At 41.1% G+C, this 20,205-nt stretch overlaps 1 protein-coding gene across 2 annotated transcripts in view; it reads right to left on the bottom strand.

The window, feature by feature from the left end:
- The window catches only part of DDX58 (DExD/H-box helicase 58), a 56,149-nt gene that overhangs the window by 9,447 nt on the left and 26,497 nt on the right, over positions 1-20,205 (bottom strand). For both annotated transcript variants that reach the window (XM_032477568.1, XM_006192497.3), the window contains exons 3-16: positions 19,661-19,842; positions 18,576-18,723; positions 17,469-17,591; positions 15,690-15,791; positions 15,127-15,280; positions 14,295-14,553; positions 13,480-13,642; positions 11,757-11,876; positions 8,343-8,500; positions 7,199-7,334; positions 6,302-6,450; positions 4,314-4,404; positions 1,364-1,534; positions 38-189 (exon numbers count right to left, since the gene is read on the bottom strand). In XM_032477568.1, the coding sequence (XP_032333459.1) occupies positions 38-189; positions 1,364-1,534; positions 4,314-4,404; positions 6,302-6,450; positions 7,199-7,334; positions 8,343-8,500; positions 11,757-11,876; positions 13,480-13,642; positions 14,295-14,553; positions 15,127-15,280; positions 15,690-15,791; positions 17,469-17,591; positions 18,576-18,723; positions 19,661-19,842 (2,108 nt within the window). The remainder of the gene's footprint in view (positions 1-37; positions 190-1,363; positions 1,535-4,313; positions 4,405-6,301; positions 6,451-7,198; positions 7,335-8,342; positions 8,501-11,756; positions 11,877-13,479; positions 13,643-14,294; positions 14,554-15,126; positions 15,281-15,689; positions 15,792-17,468; positions 17,592-18,575; positions 18,724-19,660; positions 19,843-20,205) is intronic.

Genomic DNA, 20,205 nt, shown 5'->3' with positions numbered 1-20,205 from the left:
CAGAGTCTGAAATATTAACACAGATGCAAAGACTCACCTTTTCTTTAAATGCTGCTTCATCCCATGTCTGCACGTTTACAATGGAGTCATTCATCATTTTTTCCTTGTATATGTTTATTTTTTCTTTTTCAATTACATCATCATTACTAGTCAGAAGGAAGCACTTGCTCCCTCTTGCTCTTCCTCTGCCTGTTAGAAAATAAATAGTTTAGTGTCTTTGACTTAAAACTCTGCTAAATCTGAGAATATGTACACAAAGGGATACGGGTATTCCTAAAATTCAACACTGGTTCACTGAATCCCATTTTCTAGACAAGCCGAGCTGGTGGGGTGTGGAGTGAAATGCAGGTGTGCACATGTGGATAAACAAGAAGCCCACCTTTGATGGGCTTCCTCAGGGTCTCCGTGGCGCACTGTGACTGAATAGGCATGTTATTAGAAATACTGCTTAAAGACAACCCAACATGAACCATCAGGATGATACGGTGAGGGCCCTAAGATGAATAATAGACAGATCCTCCCTCAAGAGCCTTCTAGGAAATGAGGAAATAACATGTCCACAACCACCAGAACACAGGTGGAAAACTAGTGCTCTGAGAAAGACAGATATAAAGGGTTATGGGCAGTCAAAAGAGAGATTACTGCCAGCTGGGAGAATTAGGGACAGGCGACGGGGAGGCAGCAGAAGAGGTAGAACAATGATCAGCAGCAACAGTACGTGGACAATTCGTTCAACGAGGGAAAAATGAAGTCAGATTGGCTGGATTCAGGGGCTCATGGATAAAGGGGAATCATGGCGAATGAGGCTGGACAGATACATGGGCGCTGGATTGTGAAAAACCCTTCAACAGCAAGCAAGTTGGGGAAATGCTAGAGTTTCTATCCAGGGAAGTGACATGCTCAGAGCTGTTTTTCAAGAAAAGTAATGCAGCAGCTGTTGTTAGGGAAACTAGAAAAAGGAAGAGGGACCAGTCAGGAGATCATCTAGTTCAAGTGGGACAGGACTCCCTGGAGTATCTCTTCTGGAGTAGAGGGGGCCACCAGCACCATAAACACAGCTGCGAAAGGTCCACACGTCGACTGCTGAAGCCTCAATCAAACTTGGAATTATCCTTTCATAAATATGTCAGCCAGTGTTGGTCAAGTAACCAGTAATCATTGTGAACAAGAACCAAAACAGGGTATATGTTAGTGGATGAAACTGCAGTCACCCCGTCCTGACCAGGTAAGCCAGCTTTAGGGCCAATGATACAGGGGTCCACTGTGCCATTGGTCACAGTAAAGGAGAAAGGCTGGAGTGACAGACATGCTCACAAACCAGATGATGGCAGTCCTCCAGTAATGGCCCCAAAGCTTCTCTTACCTCTGGTTTGGATCATTTTGATGACATTGCCCACATACTCATACAGGATGACCAGATTGCACTGAGCAATGTCGATGCCTTCGTCAGCAACCGAGGTGGCGATCAGAATTTTGTTATCTCCGTTGGTTCTGAATGTATCCAATACACACTTCTGCGCTAGGAGGGTCATTCCTGTGTCAGAGGCAGAGAGTACTGTATAACTCACCAAAGAAGGAACTTTACCCTTCAAAAGAACAGCTATGAATTATGACACGCAGGCCCTGGGATGTCAGGAACTGGGGTAAGCGCTTTGTATTCATGGTCTCACAGCAACCCTGGGCAGTAGGGCCGATCCCTGTCACTGTTTTAGAGAGGACATTTGAGGTAGGGTCTAACAACTCGGACTCTGCCACAGCCTCGGCTCAGATCCCAGCTGTGGTGCTTACAAGCTATGTGACTTCCGTCATATTATTGCAAAACAAATATTGACTTTTCTGCACAACTATCAAGAGTTAATTGTCACACCTTTGCATGTGTATAGAAGTTTTCAGCTGACAAGATGTTTTTCACATCTACCTACTCACTGGAACATCACAAGACCCTTTCAGGATGATGTGGCAAGTGTTTTATTTATTTACTTGTTTGTTTTTATTGAAGTATAGTCAGTTTACAATGTTATGTTAATTTCTGATGTACAGCATAGTGATTCAATTTTTTATATATACATATATATTTCTTTTCATATTCTCTTTCATTATAGGCTATTACAAGGTACTAAATATAGTTCCCCGTGCTGTACAGTAGGACCTTGTTGTTCATCTGTTTTATATATAGTAGTTAGTATCTGCAAACCCAAACTCCCAATTTATCCCTCTTCCCTTTTTCCCCCTACAAGTTTGTTTTCTATGTCTATGAGTCTGTTTCTGTTTTGTAAATAAGTTCATTTGTGGGCTTTTTTTTTTAGACTCCACATATAAGTGATATCATATGGTATTTTTCTTTCTCTTTCTGGCTTACTTCACTTAGAATGACAATCTCCAGGTCCATCCATGTTGCTGCAAATAGCATTATTTTATTCTTTTTTATGGCTGAGTAGTATTCCATTATATATATTTATATATCTCAACTTCTTTATTGATATGGCAAGTGTTATGATTCCCCGTTATGACAGATTTCCATGACCCACTTCCACTTTTGCGTTGCACTTCCAGTCCCCTCGGGGGCAACAACTCTCCTCTCTCCCCTCTACCTTCCTTGGAACCCTGGCCCTGATGGTGAAGACCTTGAGGTTTTGGAGGTATGATAAGCTAATAGGCTAGCGAGTAGCAGAACTGGGCCTTGAATTTCAGTTAGGATCCCACTAGGGTGCAGGTCTCAGCCACTGATATGCTGAGAAGAGAAAGGATTCCAGTGGTCTCTACCCCAGAGTGAACAGAATTTATAAAAGCTCCAATTTTTTCCTAGTATACTGGCAGCCAAAATTTGCAGATATGTTTTGTTGAGGACAGAACAATTTCTTTTCACCATCATCTTCTACATAACAATGAACATACCCAAGACAGACACCATACTTTAAGCATTTCTGAACTTATCCATTTGTTTACCAAATATTCATTCAGCAATTGTGGTCTGTCTGATAAGGATAGAATGGTTAAAAGGTTCATTTTTATCTATAAGTTCTCAATGGATGTGGATGGATGGATGCATAGATGGATGAACAAACAAATAAGAAAATATTTACTGGGTTCCTATTTGTAGAGGAATAACAAAGTTCAAAAATCAAATTGGACTCATGCTGGAGTCAGACGGCAGAGAACTTTGAATTCTAACCACAATAATGTGGTGTTGGACTTCATTTGGTAGGCCAACTTTTCAAAACATGACTTTACTTTTTAGATTCACAAAGTTTAAAATTTGCATAAGGGGAAGTGCAAAGATGATGACTGAGGACTCACAGCAAGGGGACTTCTTACTATAAACAACACTAAATAAGGAACAGTGAGGACCTGTCATGGCCGGTCACTGAGGTGGGAGGAGCACAGGTCAGGACCAGCCACCTAGGATCCTCCTGGATGACAACAGAGGTGGCCTTTCATTCTTTAACCACTCCCTACCTAGATTTCAGCATTGGACATTTTTTTTTAAGTTGTAAAATATATAATATGCACAAAAGCATCTACAGTTTAAACAATGCAAACACAGAAACGGAACATTTCTATTTCGAATTGATCTACTGATTGAGAACTTGTTCGGGAAAGTAACATGCTCAAACAACATTTCAAGAAATAACTCTGGTTTCACCTGTGAGACATATGGAAGGAGGCACTGTCTACAGGTTTTTGACATCTGAGCACTGTGAGGGCTTTCTGATGCATCACCTTGGCCAGGCTGAACCACAGTCCCCAGATATTCACCTAGGGGCTTCTGTGAAGGGAGTCTGCAGGTACTATTAGTGTTCATAATCAGTTGATATTGTTAATCAAAAGAGATTTCACCCTAGGTAGGCCTGACCTAATGAAGTCAGCCCTTTAAAGGAGGTCTTAGGTGTTCCCTGAACTCAGAGACTCCAGACAGCTCATGCCTGTGGGGTTCCACTTGCTCCTGCACCTGCCCTGTGCACTTCAGACCTGCTTTGCCAGTCCAATTGTGTATGCCGATGCCTTGTAACAAATCCCTGTGTGTATGTGTATGTCTGCGTGTGTGTATACTATATATACTATATATAACTATATACACACACACACATATACGTATATGTGTACATATACATATATGCTCACACATACACATATATATGTATGTATACATGTATGTATAATCCCTACTAGTTTTTCTTCTGTTGAACCCTGATTGATATAAGCATTAAGAAAGAATTCAAATATATTATATATGTTCTTTTATATGTGTGTGTGTATATATATATATCTATATAGATACATCATACTAAATCTAATTCGCTATCTATAAATACCTGTGTTCTGACTTGTTTTGCCACGTCCAGTCAATATGCCAGGTTTTAGAAAGCTGAGAGTAGGATTTTCTTCAATCCATTTCTTTAAAGCCTGAAAATAAAAAGAAAATATCAGTTGGTTCCTGTTTGTATACTGTCTATATTAATTCAGTATTGAAATACATGCAAGAAGAAAAAGAGCTCTAAATAAGTATACAGACAAGAAGACTTACGTACTTTGCAGATTGACAAACGTGAGGTAAAAAAAGCTTCCTGTAATTGAATTCTATGCAATAATTAACTATAATGGTATAGATCTTTGTGATCTGATATGGTTTAATCTCTTAAGATACCTTTGAAGTGGAAAAGGCAAAGTTCAGAATACTGGGAGTGTAGAACTAACAAGTGGATTTAGTGAGATCTCAGGACACAAAATCAATACACAGAAATCAGTTGTACTTCTATATACAGCAACAAACGAGTGAAAGCGCCACTTATAGCAGTTACTGGGTTATAAGTCTAACAAAATAGTGCAGAATCTGTACGCTGAAAATGATAAAACACTGACAAAAGAACCCAAAGATGTGGCTGGTGGCCTCTCAGGTAGCCCTCATTGATCTCCACTCCCTGGTATTCAGATCCTTGTGTAATCCCCTCCCCTCAAGTGTGAACTAAACTTACTGACTTGCTTCTCATGAATAAAATATGGCAGGTGTGAGGGGATATCAACTCATAGATGAAGTTATAAGACGACCATGACCTCCATATCAGGCATTTTCTCTCAACCACTCTTGGATCACTCACTCTAGGGAAAGCCAGCCACCAGGCTGTGAGGCCGGCCTGTGGAGAGGCCCCCGTGAGTGAGCCAAGCACATCTTCTGCGGCCGGCCAAAAGCCATGTAAGTCAAGCCCTGAGCTGACTGCAGCCGTGGCCAACACCTTGAATGCAGCCTCATGAGACACCCTGAGACAGAAACACCCAGTTAAGTTGTTTTCAGATTCCTGGCCCATAGATACTGTAAGATAATAGATGTCTTTGTTTCCAGCTACTAAGTTTTGGGGTAATTTGTTATCAGCATTAGGTAACTAATACAGAAGCCCTATATAAATGAAGAGATATATTATGGTCGTGCATTTGAAGATTCAATATTGTTAAGATGTCATTTCTCCCCAATTTTATCTATAGATTCAGTGCAATCCCAAATGAAATTCCAGCAGACTTTTTCATAGATGTGGATGAGCTGATTCTAAAATAAAGATGGAAAGGCAAAGAAAGATAGTGAAAGCAATTTTGAAAAAAGAAGAAACTTGGAGGACTCACAGTACCTGATTTCAACACTCACTATGAAGCTACAGTAATCAAGACTGTAGGATGGGTGAAAAGATAGATGTACACGCGAATGGAACAGAGGACCCAGAAATATATCCACATAAATACAGTCACCTGAGTTTTGAAAAAGTTACAAAGGCAATTCAATGGAGAAAGAATAGTCTTTTCAACAAACATGCTGAAACAACTGGATGTCCACATACAAAAAGAAAAAAAATCTCAACCCATACCTCAAAATGGATTGTAGACTGAAATGTAAAATGTAAAACTAGGGCAGAAGATGTGAACAGACACTTCACCAAAGAAGATATGTGGATGACATAATAAATATATGAACAAAGGCTCAATTGTATTAGTCATTGGTAAAATGCAAATTAAAACCCTTGTGAGGTACCACTAGGTGTCCACAGAATGGCTAAAAATTTTTAAATTGACAAAAAGAATAAACAAGTATGAAATACTTGCTCTACAAGTATCAACCATTATAAACCAGAGTGACTAAGACAGTGAGGTATTAGCGTAAGGAAAAAAAAAAAAAAGGAACTCAGAACAGAATAAAGAGCCCAGAAACAGACCCACACATATATGGATGCTTGATTGCAAAGCAGTGAGGAAAGGACTGTCTTTTTAATAAAATGGTACTAGGTCAATTTGTTATCCACAGGAGGAAGAAGCTTACATCCACAAGAGCCCTGGTTTTCACAAAGAGGATGGTTCTGGTCTCTGGATTTATGTGGTACTCCTCTTTCAAGATGAAGCAGAGGTCTTCGAGTTTAGGGTTCTCGTTGCTGGGATCCATTGAAATACTTTCTAGTTCCTGCAGCTTTTCTGCAAATGGGGAACATTTCGCAAAAGGTTTGTAAATTCAAGAAATTTAGAACACACTGTGATCTATATCAAAGAGTTCAAAGAGTTTCTCAATCTCTGTCCAGAATTTTATGAGGAATAACCACTGATTTAATGCATTTAATACATTCAATATACCTATAAATGCATACATTTTTCCCCCCGAGAGCTGGTTGTTCAATGTTTAGCAGCACACATATGTATAAGTAAATACTTTGGTATAGTCCCCAGAAAAATTATTAACAGTAATTACCTTTGGGAAAAGGCATTTGAGAGAGGGAGAAAAAAGACTTACTTTTCATTTAATATCTTCCTATATTTTTCTTAATATGAGGGCAATGGGATTATGAGCCATTTTGGTTTTCTTCTCTGTATAGAAGTATATATAAATTATAGCTTTTAATGTCATTAAAATACTTTAAAAATTTTTTTATGAAATTACTAAAAGTTATACCAAAAAATGTTATTATCAATTGACTGTTTCTGTCGGATGTATCCCTTGCAAATCCTACCACTTTTCCTTCTTCAAAACAGGAAATAGTGTAAGTGGCAGATTGTTTTCACAAGTACCAGATTTCCCTGAAGCTTCATAGTCCTGCCACGTATAATATCTTCTTAAGCCCAAGACAGCTCCCAGAGCATCACCATGTGAAGCTAAGTGTAATGCATGCACAGTGGCCACTGGTGTTCTCAGGCACCAATGGCTTCCTCCTCTAGAAACACCACCCACCTTCAAATCTCCGAGTGAGATCTTGCTCGATCTCATCAAATCCTGCTGCTCGGACATTTGTGAAGAAGTCTTTCAAGTAATCTAGAGCATCTTTCACGCGTGCGTGTTCACTGATAATGAGGGCATCATTGTATTTCTGTGGAAAACGAAAACTGTTTCAATGTTTCTAATGTCTACTGCATTCACTACACTTAAATTCAATTCGCTGTACTTAACACGGAATTAATTTTAAGAATGAACTTGTCTCAAATCTAGTCTAACTTAGTTCTTTAAGATAAACGATTTCTAACAATACTGTAATAAAACCTTAAAAACAAATACTGCAAAAAAAAAAAAAAAACCCTCAAGTAGCTAGAATCATTAATTAATTAGGATCACTTTGGATTCTAGAATTCTACCTTGGAAGAGAAAGAGAAAATTACATGAAAAACGCATGTCAAAGATTCAAACATTAAAAAAAAAAAAAAGACAGCAAATCAACTTCCACATCAACCTGCCTCAGACATTCAACTTAATCTCTTCGTCCCATCCAAAGCCATCACTGAATTGTCATGCACCTGTTCAGAATGATAGGGCTGACCACTTACACCACATATTCAATTAAGTCTGTTAAAATTCCACAACTGCATACTGATTGAGTGCATTTTAAAATATTTCCAGTGGCATAAGCTGAAATGATGGTGGTTGTTATTGCTTAACTCGTTGGTTAACCAGAAAACAACCAGAGACCCTGGATTTCCCATCATGCGGCTTCACCGGAGGAAGGAAAACATGCATTTCATGACACAGCAACAGGACCCACTTACTGAGCTTTAAAGATGGCGATCACTGGTCATGTATCTATAACAATGGTCATCCTATCCCAATTTTTTTCCAATTATGTCAATTATGGGAATGCTGAGGCACGGCACAAAATGTCTGCCTCTGCTTCTGTCCCGTTGCCTCTAGTGCTAAGTTTCAAAGAGCGAACAAAGATGCTGAGTGGGATAACTTCTGGAGTTTGCTTCATAAGAACCTCCCAGAAAGTTCCTAAGTGAGCTCTTGGGGACAGGATGAAAAATCGATGCTCTCTCAGCTCACACAGCCCATGCAGCTCTCAGTAGGTGCTACAACTAAAGCACGCTTTCCCAAAGAAGCCACATACCCGCAAATGTGATGTGTACAGAAACAGTGCTTGACAAATCCTGCTCTCTTCATCTTTGTCTGGCATCTGAAACAACATGCACACTTTCTGAACAGCAATAATCCACTGTTCATATTTCTGTGTTCCAAACTTCCTATTTTGAATTTGAAATAAGTTTTCTGAAAAAAAAAAAAAAAGAGAGAGAGAAGTTTTTCATTGTGCCATCTGGCCGGTCATTGAAGATTCTGAGCATGCCTCCCCTTCTAATTTTCTTCCTTACTTTCAGTCCACAGAGTATTCCTCCTGAAACAGTCTTCAGCAGTGTGTCTTTGCATAAATACCATTGTTTACTGAATACCTGCTATGTACCAAGAATTAAAGTGTCTTACATTCATAATTTCATTTCATTTTCATAAACCCATGAGGTAGATACTACATTTTACAGACCAGAAAACGGAAGCTCAGAGAAGCAAAGTCATTCTCCAAAGTCACACAGCTAGTACGTTGGGGAGCACAGGAATTCAAACCCGGGGTGTCTGACACCCAAGCTTCACTGGCTCTCTGAGCTGCCAACCAAAGTAGCCCAGAGGCCAAACAATGGACATGAAAAACCTAACTTTGCCTTTAAAGATGAAATAGCGGCGAGTAAGACTAGAGCTCATGAGCTTCACCAGAGGAGGATATTTAAAAGCAGAAGAGACCACGCTTCACTCTGCCCTGCTGGGAGCTCACGCCAGCTCATCTCCGCAGCACCACTCATGGGCTGAGCAGAGAACAGGTGCTCAAAAGGTGCTCGTCGTGGACGCTTCTGTTTGCCAGCAGCTCCTAAGCTGAGCCTCAGTTGCTTGGTTCACAAATTGAGCATCTGCCATGGTCCAGGCTCTGCAGGGTGCTGGGGCTAAAAGGATGGAGGAAGGCACGGCCCTGCTGTCAAGCGGCTAAGTCTGTGAGTTACTCTAGGATCAGCTCTCCAGGGCTCCTGGGGAAGCGCACGGCACGTAAAACGCACAGCCAATGGCTGTGTCTCTGGGTTACGATTCCCCTCTCGCCCATTCCCTTTTAGTAAGAGGAACAAAGGTGGCGACCCAAACAAGTAGCATCACGTGCTTCTCTCCCAGCCCCACCACAATCGAGGTGACTGTCAGTAAACCAGATGAATCAACAAGTATTTATGGGACTTAGGAAGGTGTGAAAATAAGCCATCTGGAAACAAGCAGTTGACAGGATTCGGCCTGGTGAAGAGGTGGAGGTGGGGGATTAGAGACGGGAGGAATGAGAAGGCGGAAATTCTCGCCTCTCCACTCTCCTGCCACCTCCCCAACCCCGACCACATCCTCGTGCTCCTGGGTAACTGCATGAGCCCCTACCTGGTCTCCTCATCTCCTGCCTTGTCCCCTCCAATCCAGTCTCTATTCAGCAGGTGGAGGAAGTCCCCAAAATTGCAGGTGAGAAACAATGCTAACCCACTATTGGCAAGCCTATAGTAGATTCTTCCAGCCAAACTCCTACCTCTGTGATCTGACCTCTGCCTGCTTCTGACTCTCATCTCTAGCTGCGCCCCTTCCTGCATTTCACAGGACTAATGGGAGTCCCCACTCTCTCCACTCTCCTGTCTCCTCTGCCTGAAACACACATATCACCACTGCTCACCTGCCCCCTCCCCTGTTGCTTCATTACTCTTACTTATCTGCCTTTGGCACTACCATTAGCCAAAACAGAAACGCCACGAGGGCAGGGGTTGTGTCTCAGGGTCCTCGCAGCATTCCCACCACCTAGCACAGTGCCCAGCACTGAATGAACGAACAAGCGAATGAACGTTCGAGGAACTGCTAATCACAGATTCAAGTAGGGAAGGAGTGGAGAGCTGGCAGGAGAAGCAGAACCAGACCAGGCGCGCAGAGCACGGGCGGGCAGCACGGGCGGGTGGGCAGGTGAGCGCTGTGCATGCTCAGCCTGAAGGACAAGGATTCCAGCAGGACACTGACGTGATGAAACTGCTCATTTCAGGGAGGTGGGAGGGATAGGTCAGTGGTAGGGCACAGGCTTGGTGTGCACAGGGTCTAGGGTTCAATTCCCAGTGCCTCCATTAAGGGGGGGAAACCTGGTAATTTCAGGAAAACTAGCCCAGGTATGAGGGTTGGATGGAAAAGAGAGTGGAGGTGGGCATACCAGCTGTTAGAATAAGTCCAAAATCAAGCTGTGAAAGAAGAGGAAAGAGAAAAGCAAATTAAGCGTGAGAGAAGGTGACATTCCAGGAGTTATCAAGAATTCAGCGTCTCCAAAACTAAACTCACCTGTACCTGCCCAAGTTGCTCCTAGTTCTGGAACCAGCACCACCTGCTGGCATACACGCAGGCGCCAAGCCAGAAGGCCGGGGACGCTGCCCCCACTCCCTGCCCGCTCTCACTCCCACCCAAACCCAGGCAGCCCTTAAATCTGAACACCTCCTGTTTCACAAGCCTCCTGCCTTCTCCACCCACCTCCACTGCCTCCGTTTGGCCTGCTTCATTCCCTGGTGTCCCCCTCACAGGACTAATCAGGTTAAAATTGTCCACTGCTTCCCACTGCTTTTAGGATAAAATCCAAACTCCACTTGGCCTACCAGGCCCTTCACTGTCTGTTCCCTGCCTCCTGTTTCACCTCGCTCCTTTCCGCTGCTCACATGTCAGAATTATGAAATGCTCACAAGTCCTAAACCTCACCAGTGCTCTCTCCGTCTAAGTCTGATGCCTTTTCGACCTCACTTGATTATCTGTCCGTCTTAACTTGGCTGACTTCAAGATCTGTCTCAGGCATCACCTCCTCCAGGAAGTCTTCCCTGCAGCCCAGTCCAGGCCTAAGTTCCCATGTGCTCCCATGGCGCCAGGATCACACAACTCTCCCCTGCCGCATGGAAACTATTTGCATCTGATTCTCATTATTTGACTGTGCGTTCCTTGAGGGCAAGACTGTATGTAATCTTGGCATTTGTATGATCTAGCATAGTACCTGGCACAATAAATACCTGGTGAATGAATTAATTAATTAAAAAAAGAAGAACAGAACTTGGTGACTTCATGAGAGTCTCAAAAGAAGAAAGAATCAAAGATCACCCCTAGATTTAATTCTGAGTCTTCAAGGGGATGGTGGTTTCACTCATATAAAGAAAGAAGTCAGGATGGAAAGCTAATTGGAAGGTCAAGAAAGCAATGAATTGATTTAAATAGGGTATTTTTCAGGCGTGTGTGTCCAGATACATTTACTTTGGATTTAAAAAGGAAAAAAAAAAGCAAAATAAAGGAGGACTTATAAGGTTCGTGAATAAATTAGAATCAAAACAGTCAACCTCCGGCTATGATCTTGACATTGTCTGAACTAAGGAGAATGCAGAAAGACACAAGTGAACAGAGACGGCTATTCCCAAAAGGAGAGGTTACAAAATGAGGTTATTCTCACCGAGACTTATGGCACCAAGTTCTTCAAAGATACTCTTTGCCAGACCCTCGGTCTCCAACATCAGCTGAGATATGACGCTTTTAAATCTGTTGGCAGTCGGTGATTTCACTTTCCTGAAAACTACAGCCATCAAAGGAAAGTGAGTATTTTTCAGGGAGAACATGCAGTTCAAAGCAGGCCTCTCCAAGCCTCTCTCTGCCTTTCTTACTTCCTCTGAAACCTGAGGCCCCAAGCTCACAGGCAGGTCGGCTGAATGATAAAACAAATACTCAAAACCCCTGAAGCGACTCCCTAGAGCTTAGTGCACTGCTTCTAACATCTCTCTCTTTCGAGGTCTGGGTCTAATTCAGCTTCTCACTTGGACTTTCCTGTTACTCAACACAGAGCCTCTGCTCTGATGAGCTGACATCTATCTTACTTCTGCAAATGCCACACTTGAAACCCTGTCTCTGTTCTCTGAGCTTCTCCATTCCCACCTGACTCCCGAGAGTGTTCATAATGTCCCTAACGTTCATTTTTGCATTGTGTCCATGGAAACTTATTAAACACCTACCAGGTGCCAGGTTCCGGTGTTGACAGAAAAGAACCTGCTGCGTGCCCCGGAGAGGTCTGTGTTCTCAGCAGAGAGAAAGCTACAGGGCCAAATGACCAGTGCGGAGTGCTGCACTGTGGGTGTAAGGTGTCATGGTGCAAGGGAAAGACTCTAATTCTTCCAGGGGAGGGGGGCAGTGTCGTGGGATAAACAGGGGAAGAGGTAAGGAGGAGTGAGCACAGTCATGTGCAAAGGACAGGATGGAAAAGCTTAGAAAGAGAACACACGTGACCCATCCGAGGAACCCAGAGGATGGGACTTGCTTGGGTTTATGGGAGTTGGGAGAAGATGAAGCTCAGAGGGTGGGAGGGACTGGATTATAAGAAATTTGTACGTGATATTTAAAGGTTCACATCGGGTACCTTCTCTAAACTCCTTACAGGCAGCTCCCTGACTGGTTCATGTGTGTTTGTTCTGCCTTTTACTCATTCTGTCATATACTATTCAGAGAGCGAGGATAAAGTCACATGCATCTTCTGCACCCCTCTCCCTTGCTGGGTTAGTCTAGCACTGGTATTCAGTAAACATTTCTTAGTCAATCTTATTTAGGAGGGAGGGGATAGTTCAGTGGTAGAGTGTATGCCTGGCATACATGAGGTCCTGGGTTCAGTCCCCAGTACCTCCGTTAAAATAAATAAATAAACAAACACACCTAATTGCCTACCCTCCAAAAAACAAACAAGCAAACAAACAAAAACTAAGAAAAAAATCTTATAAATAAAATCATATTCTGATCTTTTGATGAGTTCAGATTATTTCACTTCAACCAAAATTCCCGGATATATATTCAAATAATGAATCAACACTCGGTGTCCTCCTCAGGCATGGAATTCAGGGAAGGACTGAGCCATCTAGACGCTCAGATTTTCTCATCATCTCTCTCTCTCTCTCGTTGCCATACCTTTACATGAGCTTGATGCAAAGGAAGAGCAAATGTTTGCTTTCTACAGGCCACTCCTGAGCTCCGTTGGGGAGAGAAGCTGGAAATGTGATTATTCCCCAAGTTTGAGATTAAGTATTTTCTACTAAACAGAGAAAGGGTAAAAATTCAGTGTTCATCTCAATGGCCCTGAACTAAGAAGAGCAGAGGGTGACAAAGTCCCAAAGGGCTTGTATCGGGATCCCACTTACACTTCTGGGGCTTATAGACCATTTCCTCCAGTTCCTCCAAGTTGTCTTTGACTGTTGCTACCACTGATGTGTCAAGACACGCGCATAATTGGCAGAGATACTCTGTGGCTTCAGCTGTGTTTCTGGCATCCCCGACGCCAACCGAGGCAGTCAGCCCAACGACCTGGAGGAGAATTCCAAACCGTTAGATGTCTGGGGAATAGCATGGTGTTTCCACAACCTCTCCTGCGACGCTGTCCTGCTAACATAGGTTTTTTAAACTGACTTCAGATAAAGAGCAAGGACGTTAGTTTTCTGACAGTCTCTGTGACATCAGAAATGGAAAGGTCCCTATTCGGCAAAGCGCTGAATAAATGCAGGAGTCTCTTGGCTTCTGTGCTGAACACAAAGCAGCAAGGAGCCAAGAGAGGAAACCCTTTCAAGGCAGGACCTCTCTCTCCTTTACCCTCGTGCCCCCATGATGCACAGAATAACACACTGAAAAGGAAAAGGACTAAAACCAGACACACTTCCACTCCGATCCCAGCCGTGTCCCACTGGCTGTGTGTCCTTGAGGGCAACGACTATTTCTTTTTATATTTGTATCCCTGATACCTGATTCAGCACATGACACATGGAGATATCTAATACATATCTGTTAAGGGAATAAATGAATGAATGAAGCAAAATGAATCAACGAGTTGTACAATATGCATTTAGAATCTCAGAAGGATATCCCAATTTGGCCACAAGGGTAAGTAAAGGATTTAATTTAATAATTTAAAGTAATTTAATAGGATTTAGGAGGATTAGAGCATGTCTGACTTTGGAAATACCTGGGGCAGTGAGTCTGAAGATCCGCCAAGTTTCTGATCTAGATAATTGAACATGATCATGTTGTAAGGATGGTGTTTACTGGTGTTGTGGCATTCATCAAATATCATCAAAGTAAACACAGAGAGTGATGGAACAGTCCCATTTTTAAGACTGTTCACAAGAATCTGTGGAGTTAAAATGATGATGTCATTGTTCTCAACAATCTGTTCCACGGAGACATTGTCAGATGTTGCTCCAGAAATGCCTGCAACTTTGTACCTGGAAAGTGACAGAAGCACCCTATTACCAACCATGATGTGAATGGGGAACCACAAAGATACGAAACACTAGATCAAAACATTCATTAAGTTCCCCCTAAGTCCAAAAGAAATAGATCTGGAGAAAAGTTAAGTTCTTAGCACAAAGCCTGATGCATAGTAAGTGCTCAATAAATGTTAAGGTACGTAGAATTTCCAGCAGACTGCAGTCCATGCGGCGCATGCAGATACAGAGGGCCAAAAGTAATTCTTTCAAGCCACCAAGAAAGAAAATAGCAAAGAAAGAAAACTATTAAATAAATTATAAAGTCATTAAAAAGTTAAATGTGCCATTTAAGTATAAAATTTCTCTCAAGTCATTACTCCTCTACAAGAGCTAATCAAAGGAGTTCTGGATTTCAGGTATATCTAATGAAAAAGATTTGAATCCATGAAGGAATTACATCTAGATTATATAAAGGCTGAATCTACCATAAATCTTTGGAATCATAGTTTTCCAAAAGCAAAACAAGCAGAAAACACGTCAGTTGCAAGAAGCTTGAGAAAAAGACATTGGACCGACTGTTTTACGTACCCAAGTCTTTCAAAATGTTGTGAGAACACAGACTTCTGCTGCTCGTACACTGGGAGCTGAACAGCGAAAAAGACAACCTTCCCCTTTTGTCCTTGCGGAAATTTTTTAAGATGATGTTCACAGATAAGAAGTGAAACAAAGGTTTTTCCACAACCTTTTAACACATAAAAAGAAAGAAAACATGTAACTAACTGACAGTATACTAAAATCTTTCTGTAGAAAGGTCATTATTTCTGGCTCCTCTAAAGCCACTGTGCTGAGTAGTCAACTGGGCATGCAGGTGGGTTAACAACTGCAGAATTTACGCTGTGACTCAGAATCAAGCTCCCTCTCAGGCTCCCTGCACTGACAGCCAGGGCCTGCAGGAAGTGAAAGCGGGCGCATTCCCTTCCCTCCTCATGGTCCTTAAAACACCTTGAAGACCACGTTAATGGAATGGTCTTCTCAAAAGACAAATGGAACAGTGAAAAACTGAAGCTTCCCCATTTTGTCCCAGTGTTTAATAAAAGGAGAAAAAAAGGAAGCAAACAGAGAAACTACGTAAGTAATGGCAATTGGCTTACCAGTAGGAGCACATATTATTGTGTTTTTTCCTTTCTGAGCAGGTAAAGCGAGCTCTAGTTGGTAATTTCTTGGCTTCACTGGGCTGTAAATATGAGGCGCTTCTGTAATATAAAAGGAACTAAATTATCAAATAGTGACTCTTTTGAGGAATCAAGGCAATTGCCCACTAGACAAGAATTCTGACTCTAACAAGAAAGGCCTCACTGAAGGAAGTTTAGAATTCTTATCCCTAATTAACCTTTCAGCTTCTGCACTGATTCGAAGTACAGAATTCTCCCTCAACGACAAAGTACCAATAGCAAGAAGGGGAAAAGAAAACCTACAAAGATTTCTTTCTGAACAATCATGGAAGTCTAATAAGGAGACACTAAAGCAGGAGTGGCCTAATCCAGGGGGCAAGACAGACACCAGTTAGAGGAAATGCTGCACAGGACAAAACAACAAATCCGTCCAAGAGCCTTCAAAAACATCAAGCTATAAATACTGAGCTCCCAGAGTAATCTCTCACGGATGAGCAACCATGCTTTGTAATTCTCCAGTCTCTCAATAGAACCAGAAGTTTCCAAAAAATAATCAGAAGCTTTATCTTAGTAATAGATAAACATATAAATTTCAAAAAAATAATCAGAAGTTTTATCTTAGTAATGGATAAGTATATAAATGTTAAAAGCTAGAAAAGGCCTTGGACATCATCTATGGATTCCGCCTACCCATTTTAAAGAAAAGGGGGATTTCTAAAAGGCTAAGTGAGTTAAGGACTTTTACATGTCAGAAAATTTTAAAGCAATTTATGTTCATTGATTTTATTCTGGAATGACAAGAAACATATATCATTTGGTTGCAGAAGTAATCTATAAATGTTCTTCTTATGGTGTTATCCCAAATCACACCTTCCTTCTAACACTACCCATTATTAAATCCTAATCTCTTCCCTGATGCCCTTTTAGAAATAACCTTTTTTTTTCAACTGAAGTATAGTTGATTTACAATGTTGTGTTAGTTTCTGGTGAAGCATAGTGATTCAGTTATACATATAAATACTCTCCTTCATTATAGGTTATTACAAGATACTGAATATAGTTCCCTGTGCCATACAGTAGAATCCTGTTGTTTATAAATTACTTTTTACTATGGCTTATTATGCAACTTTCTGGTCTCCTCATGAAAATATGCTTCTAGAAACTTAAGGTGGGCCTTACAAGACCACAGCTAATTTATATAGTGCCTTAGTGTGAATTAGAGAAAGGCTCCCCTTTAGGAGGACACAGCCCCTCAGGGCACTGTTTGACAAAAAGCACAGGCTTGATCTCTACCCTGGCTCAACATCTCAGCCCCACACATTTGTGCAGTGCACACACTTCATCAACGTACATCACAGCCCTGGGAGCCTCAGAGGAAACTGAGCAAGTGACTCACAAGGACTAGAAGTGTTTCTTTAGAAAGCAAAGCTGATTCTGGATTTCACAGACACAGAGTTTCTGGGAAGACTCTATTTGCATCTTCCATGTAGACATGCCTTTAGTGATGAAAGAAGACCAAAAAAAGATAAAAAAAAAAAAAAGAAGAAGAAGAAGAAGAAGCTGGCAATAGCTATGCAAGGGAGAGAATGACATTTTTAATGATAGAAGCAGCGTCAATTTTAATATAATTCTCTTTTCTGTCTTACTTTTCCTTAAAACCCTTTTTATTAGGCTGTGACTTTTGGCACTGCAAAACACATCCCCACACAAAAAACCTAAAGAGCGCCATTCTGGAAAAGAACAAACAATGCTGAGTACCTGAAGAGGGATGAGAATTCTGACTAAGATTCTGGTTTTCTGGTTCTTCCTTGTAGAAAATCTGTACATCGAAAGTCTTCGTTTCATCATCCTCAAGATCTTTCATTTCAACACCTTTTGCACCTTTATGAGATCAAAAAACATCTTAGAATCTGTACATTACCTGATTATGGTCTTGAGGGCGAAAGTCTTACAAAGGGGTCATAATACTAAAGTTTTTTAAACTTCCATTTTATAACAATTAAAATAATTTTTTGAGTTTGAAATCTCAGTTTGGAGTTTGAACTCCACTGTCATTTAGGACTTTATCATTCAGAGGTTGGAACATGGACCAGCAACCTCTTTAGGGGCTTGTTAGAAATGCAGACCCATGAGCTCCTGCTGAATCAGAATCTGCATTTTGACAAGATCCCCCAAAGAAGAGAAGTACAATTTAGCAGACACCCATGTCTTCCATTCCTGACTCGACCCAAGAAATCAGACATGTATTTATACAGACAATTTCTGGAACAATTTATGATCTTAAAGAAGCCAACGAATGGCTAAGACCAGACACTGCCAGATGGCTCACCAAATCTGGCCTTTAAAATAAAGCTCTGAGATGTTAGCAGCTCCAGGAAGCCAAATGATGGCTCAGATACTGAATCACAACAGATTCTTTTTTTCAGTCCCATTCTGGTGCAGTTCCAGCTGGCTTCCAGTTAGGGGAACCAGGTAATGTCTATCATGATTCAACTCTTTAAATGGGGTGAGTCCTGGGGTTTGAATTTGCAAGCTATTTCTCTGATAATCTAAACCCAGACAATGGCCTCAGCCTCAGACTTCCCCAAATCCTTTGGGCCAGATGGGCTAATTCTGGATGAGAGTGATTTGTCCTGATCCATTTTTAGGGGTTATATACAACCAAACTAATGCTGTAGGCAAATAACCACCTGCTTCCTAGAACTCAACTTCATGCTGGCCTCTTGCTAGAGTTGTAGGCATGAGTACCTGAAGGGAAAATGCCTCTGACAGTGAGTGAAGAACAGGGAGGAGTGAAGGAAGTCCTAAGTAGAACCATGAGGAAGGGCATGTTTTCAGACCCTCCCACCCTTCTGAACAGCCTACCATTCTCCACCATCCACAGTTCACTGAACTTGCTCTCTTCTTTCTCCAAAGCAAGTTTCAAAGTTTTGGGCCAGTTCTCCTTGTCTGATCTGAGAAGACATTCCACCATTTTCTCTGCACCTGCCATCAGCCCCTTGTTGGAACAAACCTAAGCAAGACAAATGCAGTTGACTGATCATTTTGAAAGTTTTCATTTTATGAGTTTTCCCTGAAGAAATATCAATTCAAGTACTACCTGACTTAAAATCAGTGAAGACTCTGGTTCAGTAGGTCTCCTTCATGACCATTTTGGCCCCATCCAACACGGTCTTTTGAGATACCTTTTCCTTCATTCTTGTCCTCTACACATGATACCACTATGTCAAACCATATGTTCTCATCTCCTCTGAGATGTTATATGTATCATCAGCAGCAATATCAGGAAAACGATTAACCCATTTGACAACCATTCAAAATATGGGTGTATTAGCATAGGGATATTTGGAAGAATATAACCAAATATTAACAAATGGTTTTTTTCAGAGTGGTGGAACTTACATGACTTTTATTATTCATCACAATAACTAAGACGTATTGAGCACTTATTATTATTTGCCAGGCATATGTAAGCACTTTACATATATTATCTCATTTAATCCTATAAAATACCATATTAATAACATACTACTATTATTTCCACTTTATACAGGACGAAACAGAGACGTAAGAGAAATTAAATAACTTGCCTAAGATCACACCACTAGCAAGCAGTTGAGCTAGGTTTGAACACTTAACTACTGGAATCTCTAGCCTTCTTTTTATTTGCTAAGCTCTTTGGTTTTATTTAAATTTGCATAAAACATTATTCACAAAAGTAATAAAATAGTTTTCACTGAAAATAGGGCAAACCTGAAAAAAAACTTGTGACATAAAAATTACTCAGATCACAATTAAAAGTACTCTTCTAGGTAATTATGCCTTAGATTTGAGGACTTCCATAAATTTCAGTGATCTTCCTCAGGTCTAAAACAGCACAGAAAATAGAAGATGTTCCCCATGTTCAAATTATCTCCCCCAAATTAAAAAATTTAATATTAATTAAATACCTGCATAATTTCTTCACATTCCTGACTAATTAAACATTCAGATATTTCAGGAAGGATATCTTTTGGATTAATCGTGGTTTTAAATTCTGGTCGTAAACGCCTTAAAAGTGATCTATACTCCTCCAACTTTTCGATTTTTTGGAAATCCCAACTTTCAATGGCTTCATAAAGTCCAGAATAACCTGAAAGGTAGAAAGAAAATGGGGCTTTTACAAGGCCAACTGAAAAGTACTTTGAGGTTAATATCATAGGAACCATGTTTGAATGTACAGTGAGAGAAATCAAAACATATCTGTAAATCTCTGTTATTAATACTCTTTCAAAAAGAAAAGTCAATATGCATTCTAGGCACCCCACATTTTAGGTCCTCAAACAACGTTAATCATCTCCTAGGAGAAAGTACTAAGGATCAATCTGAAGTCTTACACTTGGTCTCAGCATGAAGTCTTCCTTCCAAGGTACCCCATGGACTTTACCTACAACCTCTGACTTGTCTTTCAATGAGTCAAACCATCAAGTTGTTAAGTATCTTCTCAGTGCAAAGC

This window comes from Camelus ferus, chromosome 4 (assembly GCF_009834535.1).
Source record: "Camelus ferus isolate YT-003-E chromosome 4, BCGSAC_Cfer_1.0, whole genome shotgun sequence".
Classification (NCBI taxonomy): Eukaryota; Metazoa; Chordata; class Mammalia; order Artiodactyla; family Camelidae; genus Camelus; species Camelus ferus.
The sequence above is the reverse complement of the archived record's forward strand: the minus strand, read 5'-3'. Positions and strand labels throughout refer to the sequence as shown.